Here is an 8,632-nt window from a genome sequence, read left to right on the forward strand (position 1 = left end):
TAAATTTTGAGTGAGAATACCAAGTAGCTCTTCAAAAAAAAAAAAAAAAAAGAAAAAAAAGAGTACGGAATGATTATTCTATTAAAAAAATGAATAATCTTTTATAAAAAATAAAGGTGGAATAAAATAGCATCGATGTGAAAAGTATACATAAATATAATACACTAACACTTGAAAGTTGAACTAGTCATTTAATCATGAGCAATGAGAATAAATATTTTATTTGGCATTTTTAAATTTTTAATAAAAATTATTTATTAAATCATTCTGCTTATCAAAGTAAAATAAGACTACTTAGCAGCTAAGCTTTAGGATGAAATTGTTAGATATCGAGAAAAAGAAAAGTTAAAGGCAACATAAACATAAAAAGAAAAAGAGGGGGGAAATGACAAGGTCACATGCGATAAAGAAAAAAAAAAAATATATAAAATAACTTTTGAATTAGAGTTTTGAGTGGTTATATGGAAGTTGCTTTTCATGGAAAAGCACAGCTACTAGTAGTTCACCGTCATGAATTTCTTCGAACTGGTGCAACTGCTTTACTTTTGTAGGCCATGGGGTTCGTACGACTTGTTTCTTGCATTTTAGCTCGACATTGTACAAACAAGTGATTCCCAGCAACATAAGTAATTGAAAAGAACCAGTCAATATAAAACTTTACGGTGGAGAAATTACAGTAGGAAAAGGTATTTCATAGCATATTGGCACAACTTTCAATAATATTTTCTTTGGACCAATTAGGAGTAGAGAATTAGGATCTTTAACAAGTATTTGTATTGATTGCTAACAATTCAGATGAATAATTGTGAAATGAGACAAATAGATAAAGTCTTTAAATAGATAAGTCCTATAGAAAGCTTCTCATAATTGCGAGTCTAAATTATTTGTAATTTGATCAAGTAATTACTAGAAATCAAAATCCATGAAACATGGGAAATAGAGTCGATGAGCATAATTTATTTCGAATTAACATTTCGAGAACTATTTCTAAGATTCTCTATGAAGTAATTAGTCTCTTTACGAAAATTTCATAAAGTTCTTTTCTCATTAATATTCCCCCAAGCCTATCAAGTAGCTTGGTTGCCAAGAAACCAAAAGAAAAGTCGTGACCAGCTAGCAGACACTAGACACTAGACACTAGTCGTGACCAATTAGGGATTAGACAGAAGCTAGCTTCTTTTCTAAAGATGTAGTAGCTGTGTTATATAAAGTGATGGATCGATCAATCATGTCCAATTAATTTGTGGATAATGTTATATACAGAATGTAGTGCCCAAGTCCATTTCACAAAAATAATGGTGGAGCCAGATGCATTTAGCATTTAATGGTTGGGAAAATACATTAAATATCATCAAGATCAATGGCGTAGTACATCTAACTTTATAATAAAACATAAACTTCCCCCTAACTTTAGTAACTTTAACATGTCCTTTGTAACTTTCGTAGTATGGCATTCCATTCAATTATGCCTCCTATGCTTGGGATTGTAAGATCCAACCTTTGATAATCTAGCAACATTCATGACAACGTTAAAGTTGGTGCATCCATTTAATAATGTATATAACGTCAATGTTGACACTTTTTTGAAAAAATTTAAATTATATAAAATTATATATATATCGTTAAATACACTAACTTTAAATCATGACTATAAAATAAATAATATTTATTTCATTTGAAATTAAAGGAATCATTGTCTGTATTATATGCCTGAAGTTGTGCGTATTATAACATTGAAACAATGCATATATAATAAACATTAGATAATATAACCTTTTTTTAGAATTTATTCCAATGCAGTTTTTTTAACAAAGTAATGAATTCATTATTCCAATTAAATCAACAAGTTTGAAAGAAGATGATAGAGTTCAATCATTTTTTTTTTTTTGGGTATGATAACCTTTGCCCTAAGGAAAAAAAAGAAAAGGAAAGAAAAAGGAAGTAAAAGATAGCTAATTAACTTTAGTGTCCTTTTACCCTTGATCCTATGAATGGATTTCTTCGGCCTCGACAGCGTACATGCAATTGCTTTACTTTTGAGCCAACCGAAATCAGCTCTGTCGGCCACGAGGGTTCGTATGTGGGTGTGGCATGTCCAGGCCAGCTACAAATTAAAGTGTATATATGTACGGTGTGTGAAAATGAAGAAATAATCTGCATAAAATTCTATGATGGAGAAATTAGATGATCATAAATCCTTCACAAGCCATGCATGCACAGTCAGATAAAGTATTTGCTGGCATATATTGGTAAAATTTTCAGAAACCCTTTTCGATTTTAATGAATAGGAAATCGAGTCAATGAACAAATTAAGCTAATTGCTTGAAATTTCGGTTTCCAAAACTATTTCCTAAAGTTCTTTATAAAGTTAGGCTGTGTTTGTTACCATGTTTTAACTTTTAAGATGGTTTGCTTTGTTTTGTTTTGTTGTGTTTTTTTTAAGTATTTTAATTTGACATAAAAATAAAGCTGTTTTTGTATTTTTATAAATATTTTGTGTTTGAGTTTTTAAGAATAATTAAAACTGTTCATTTATCTTTCCTGTTCCTTTGCTTTAAAAATAAGAGCCCTCTCACAATTTTTGGTCAAATTGTAAGCAATATGAGCATGCAATTGCTTGCACTAAATCTCAATCACTCCTTTGAAGGTTTTCTAGTTTTCACACACTCTCGATCTTCTTTCACATCTCCGTCATCTCTCTCTTTTGAGTCTTTTCTTTGTAAGTTTTCAAATTATATGAAAATATAATAAATATTTGACGATATTCAAACAGCCAAAGTTAAAAAATATTTTTCAAATAATTTTTTAGGTGTTGGGTGGCCTGCGAGCCACCCCTAACCCCTTGGGGGTACAAGCCACCCCAAGGCGGGTTTGGGGGCGGCCAGGGGTAGCTGCCCCACTGCTGGCTGCCACCCATTCAATTTTTTTTTTTATTTGATTTTTAATTAAATTAATATTTTGAAGTGAGGTGAAAAAAGGTTAACATGCATGGCAAAACGGTAAGTTTTGAGACTGAATGACAGACGTTAGACATTTTGAAGAAAATGTAATGAAATGGCTTATGACATCTTTTCGATTGACTTAACGACTACAAATTCAAAAAAAAAAAAAAGTTCAGGATTTTTTTTTTTCTGGATTCACACGTTGACTCAAGGATTTATCATAAACTTTCCCTTATATATATATATATATATCTGTGTGTGTGTGTACTTCAGAGAGGACATAGTGACTTGTTTAGCATATTCCTTACATTCCTTACTATATATATATATATATATATATATATATATATATATCCATTGTTATTTTTGTTTAGAATTTGTTGTTGGAGAGCTTGTCCATTTTTCCGTATTTTGATCATTGTAACCCTTTCCTAATTTGATTTAAAAAAAATACTCCTCACACCATTAGTCTGTATACTTCAACTTCAACGTTACTCATCTTGCCATCACAAACGTAATCCTTGATGATTTCAGAGCATGCTATTGGCCGTAGTAGTAGTATAACTGCACATTATTAATGGCCGACACACCACAGCCCCTTATTTTTAGCATCAGAATGTCTAATGGCCCAACGGTCTCATAGTTGGGTAGGGCCTAAAATTTTCTGCTATCGTTTTTTCTTCTTCTTCTTATAGTGAAAACGGCATTCTATAGTCGACACTCTATTATTAAGTTGACTGAACACTAGTTGAAATGCTACCAGAAGTTTAATTAATTACTAAATTCATAAAGCATTTGCTGCTTCACAATCAAATAAAAAGCATATATTATCATACCAGATTAGATTAAAATAGAAAGTACAAGGTCATGAAACATAACATGAGAAACATGGTTGCGACGACTAAAACACCAAAATACCATTCAAATATACTTTTTTGGATCAATTATCGCACAGAGTTGTTGCCTCTCGAAATTAAAAGACCAATAATAAGAAGCAACAGTGCCTTCATTCAACATCTTGAATTACTCATTAACAGTATAGATCCGATCCTTCGGCAAAAAGACATCAGTCAGAACAGTCTTCGATTGCAAAGAAGCCACGAGCAATTTCACACCCTAACAACATATCAGATAAAGTAACAAAATACTCATGATCATGTGTAATAATATCAGTGGCAGTGCATGCAAATTAAAATAGAGAGAGAAAGGGATTAATGCTATACCTCATCCATGCCGAAATTTACCACCTTCTCCTCAACAGCCCCTACGTCAGTGACATTAAATTTGCTAAGTAGAGAGATAGCAGAGATGGTGGACATGGGCTTGACGTCAAGATTATCCATAACCATGTAAGTAATCAACCCTTTCACGTAACCTCCCTCACTAGAGGAGGAGGCTGCCTTGTTCTTGTTGATATCCCTTGGTGGGTACTCTACGTAATTTACCTCTCGGGTCATTGGATTCCTGCACCTAGGACAATGTGCTCTAGGGTCATTAGCTACGGACTTACAGCTATTGCTGCAGCTGCCACACCTATAAAATTTCATGTCTGTGCATGAGTGCTCAACGTAACTTTGCTCGGTGGTCATTGGATTCCTGCACGAAGGACAATTTGCTCTGGGGTCATTAGCCACGTAATTGCAGTTGTTGTAGCCGCTACACCTGTAAAATTTCCTGTCTGTGTCTGAGTTCTCAACGCGTGGCAAGAGGAGAGGGACTTGAGCACCAGAAATGGCTATTTTTGGGTTTAGCAGAAAGTCTTTGTCTTGGTCTGGCTGAATGTAAATATCGCTCAAATTCTCTATGCTCTCGTACAGGCTATGCAAGCAGCCTGCCATGTTTTTCTTCTGTAAGAGCCTGGTGACAGTCCCGACCGGCAGAGTAAAAATGCTAAAGAGGAAATCAACAAATTGCTTGTCTGCTTCCGCGAAGAGGACTCGATGGCGCTTTGTGTCTATCAAAAGCTTCAGGGTTACCTTCGTTCCTGCCATTTTAGGTATTTCAATGCTAATTAAAAAGGTTTCAGGTGAGTTAGCTAGTGCCCTCCATTGGCTTGGCTGTGACCCTTTTTATAGTCTTTAGGCTCTACGGATCAATGGATACAAATTAATGAGAGATTCTATATATGTCCAACTATACTGAAATACATGAAATTGTATAATACGCTTGAGATCATGTATATCTATATTAAAGCGTGGTGCAGGATTACATAATAATATGATCACTATTAAATTACTTCAATCATTAAATTATAATATACCATAACTTATGCACCAAGGAAAGAAAAAAAGAAGTAAAAGGCATATAATAACTTTTGCATTTGAGTGTATATAAGGAAAGTTGCTTTTCAAGAAAAGCATGCCTTTCTTTTCCACCTTTCTTTTCCAAAAATTTCAATGAGCTCTTTTCTCACTGTTTGCCCAAGCTTTTTTTCGAATTTTTTGCCCAAGCTGGATGACATAATAGACAAAACAAAATCAAGGCTGAAAACACAATAGGATTAGAAATTAACCCCTAGTACGTAGCTTGGTTGCCAAGAAACCAAAAGAAAATTTGGGACGTCCGTAGCAAGTATTTCTTACTTTTCCTTTGTGTTATACTGTGTCAAACAGGATGATTCAAAAGGAAGAAGATGAGATGTACTAGAACACCGACCAAGCTTTATCCTTTTTTATTTTATTTTTTAATCCCTGTAATTTATTTGAAAAGTTAAGATACTAATAATCTACCTTTTTATATTTTTGAGCTATAATATTTTCAGATTATCTATACATATGTGATAGAGGGACTGCATAGGCTGATCAAGTGATTAATTAGAATGAAATTCCGGACACCAATTATTGTTATTTTCTATTTGGGCTTCAGTTATATATATTTTCCAACTTGCAAAGGGACAGTAGAGCCCCTCGAGACGCGGACATAAATTGGCTACAATAGTGATGTATTATTTAACATGTGAGAATTAATCACATGTTTTTTAAGAGCATTAATATAAAAAAAAAATTCTGTCATCGAAACTCAGAATTATCCTCGGCAGTTGCAGGTTATAATTAACTGAAGTTTACTTATTAATTTGATAAATTAAGCATTTGCTGCTTCACAAACAAATAAATAAAAAAACATAGTTCCACACCAGATAATATTGGATTAACATAGAACATAAAAGAAGGTCATGAAACAGAACATGATAAACATGGTTGCAACTAAAACACCTCAATACCAATTTCATGGAGTTCTTGTAACTTGAAATTTAAAGACCAATAAGAAGCAACAACAGTGCCTTCATTAAACATCTTCAACTACTCCTCATTAACGGTACTATGGTTTTGATCCTTGGGCAGGAAGACATCAGTCAAAACAGTTTTTGATTGCAAAGAAGCCACGAGCAATCTTACACCCTAGCAACATACCAAATAAAGGAACAAATTAAAATAGTCATCATGTGTAATAATAAAGTACAAATTAAACATCGATCGCATGACTAAACCTCGTCATTTTTTCTTTTTCTTTAACCAGATCCTTTCATGTTTTATTAGACATTTGCTGCTTCATAACAATAATAATAATATATAGCTTATGAAAAAAACAGGGCAAAACAAAACGAAAGATGATACTCTAAAATTAATAAGCAATTGATGAGTAGTTGGGCGGTAAATTAACGTGCATGAAACACGAATGCTGGAGGGCCATGGACTTGGGGATGGATTGGCTATTTCCCAATTCCAAAATTTGTATCCTTTCATATTTTGATAGGAAGGAATATAAGGTTTTCTAAAGAAAATAAAAAGTAAAGGAAAAAGATCTCTTCCAACTAATCATTTCGAGGGAATCGGCCTCCAATTGATGTTTTTAGCAGTGATGATTTGCCTTACGGCATTTATATCCTTTCATAAAGAGGATTTTAGCTTATTCTAGAAAATTAATTATTACAGAATCACTTATTAATAAGAAAATTGCAATCATGCAATTATTACAAAAATAATTCCTAAAAATAGAGAGATTACAATAATATACAATTATTATGATTATATATAGAAGAATATAATTAGGAAAACTTTATGGGATCCAATCATAATATTTCTACTATTGATTTTTTTTTTTCCTGAAATAATTGAGTTCCAAATGAAAGAGTAGAACCCTATATATGCCCATTTTTTTAGCCCTTTAGGTGATATCTGCTATTAAATTCCCACAAATTGCTTCCAAAATAAAAAAATAAAAAATAAAACTAATAGCAAAAGAGGCATTCGTTAACAGAACGTAAATGAAGCTTTGATACATATAGATCGAGTTGTAATTATGCACAGAATTGGAAAAGCAAGGAGGAATGCAATACATACCTCATCCATGCCAAAATCCACCACTTTCTCCTCAACAGCCCCCACGTCCGTGACATTAAACTTGCTAAGTAAAGTGATAGCAGAGATGGTGGACATGGGCTTGACGTCAAGATTATCCATAACCATGTACGTAATCAACCCTTTCACGTAACCTCCCTCATTAGAGGAGGATGCCTTGATATCGCTTGGTGGGTCTACGTAACTTATCTCAGTCGTCATTGAACTCTGGCACGAAGGACATATTGCTCTCCGGTCAATAGCCACGTAGTTGTGGTTTCTACACGTATAAAATTTAATGGCTGTATTTGACTGGTCAACGCTTGGCAAGAGGAGAGGGACTTGAGCACCGGAAATGGCTACTTTTGGGTTTAGCACAAAGTCTTTGTCTTGGTCCGGCTGAATGTAAATATCACTCAGACTCTCAATGCTATTGTACAGGCTACGCAAGCAGCCTGCCATGTTTTGCTTTTGTAGGAGCTTTGTGACAGTTCCGACCGGAAGAGTCAAAATGCTAAAGAGAAAATCGACAAATTTATTGTCTGCCTCAGCAAACAGCACTCGACGGCTCTTCTTGTCTATCAAAAGCTTCAGGCTTACCTTAGTTCCTGCCATTTTAGATCGGTTGATGATTATGAATATCTTCGACACTCGCGCAAGAGGACGTACGGCTTTATATATATATCGAGGCCAAGGGATCCGGTGCTTGAAATATAGAATATTGTGGCAATATTATGATAATATTTTGAGAATATTAATTACGATAATATTCCTTATTACTTTCCATGCCTGGCTCAATCATAATTGATTATTTCCAAATTTTCCTGATTTAATATTTGTTGTATTTTCATTTTTTACTGATAAATAAAGCTGTACAACGGATAACATGTGAATTGTTACAATCTACAATTCAAAAGTACACATGATAAGTAATCTGCAAAAACAGTGATTTGAGTTCAAAACAACCGATAAAAGCAAGGCCCATTATCTCCATTATCCGAAGAACAACCGGAAGACTTATACATAAGAAGATCAAGTAGATTAATAAAGAACCGGATAGATTTATGTATTGTTGGGGAGTGTGATTTGAAAATGCAAGTAGAAAAATCTATATTTTAAAATTGCGAGGGTGCATTTTTTTAAATGCATAATTGTAAAGATTAAACAGCGATTTAAAGGCCAAATGATAATTTTATCAAACGGCTGTTTTTAAAAATAGCGTTTTTTAGATCACACGTTTTAAATTACATGTTTTGAAATTGCAAATCCAAACAAATCCTATAACTATATCTGCAGTGTCATTTGAAATGTTGTTAGCTGAGCGAACGGAAGAGTTTGTTTCATCTTCACGTT

At 33.5% G+C, this 8,632-nt stretch overlaps 1 protein-coding gene across 1 annotated transcript; it reads right to left on the reverse strand.

Annotated features, from left to right (window-relative positions):
* Positions 1-3,782: 3,782 nt before the first annotated feature.
* Positions 3,783-4,967, reverse strand: LOC132188527 (uncharacterized). Its single transcript, XM_059603011.1, has 2 exons — positions 4,166-4,967; positions 3,783-4,058 (listed from the first exon to the last, which is right to left on the reverse strand). Exons 1-2 carry the CDS (start codon positions 4,931-4,933, stop codon positions 3,966-3,968), a joined length of 861 nt encoding a protein of 286 aa, XP_059458994.1. The 5' UTR covers positions 4,934-4,967; the 3' UTR covers positions 3,783-3,965.
* Positions 4,968-8,632: the final 3,665 nt, after the last annotated feature.

This window comes from Corylus avellana, chromosome ca7 (assembly GCF_901000735.1).
Source record: "Corylus avellana chromosome ca7, CavTom2PMs-1.0".
NCBI classification, from domain to species: domain Eukaryota; kingdom Viridiplantae; phylum Streptophyta; class Magnoliopsida; order Fagales; family Betulaceae; genus Corylus; species Corylus avellana.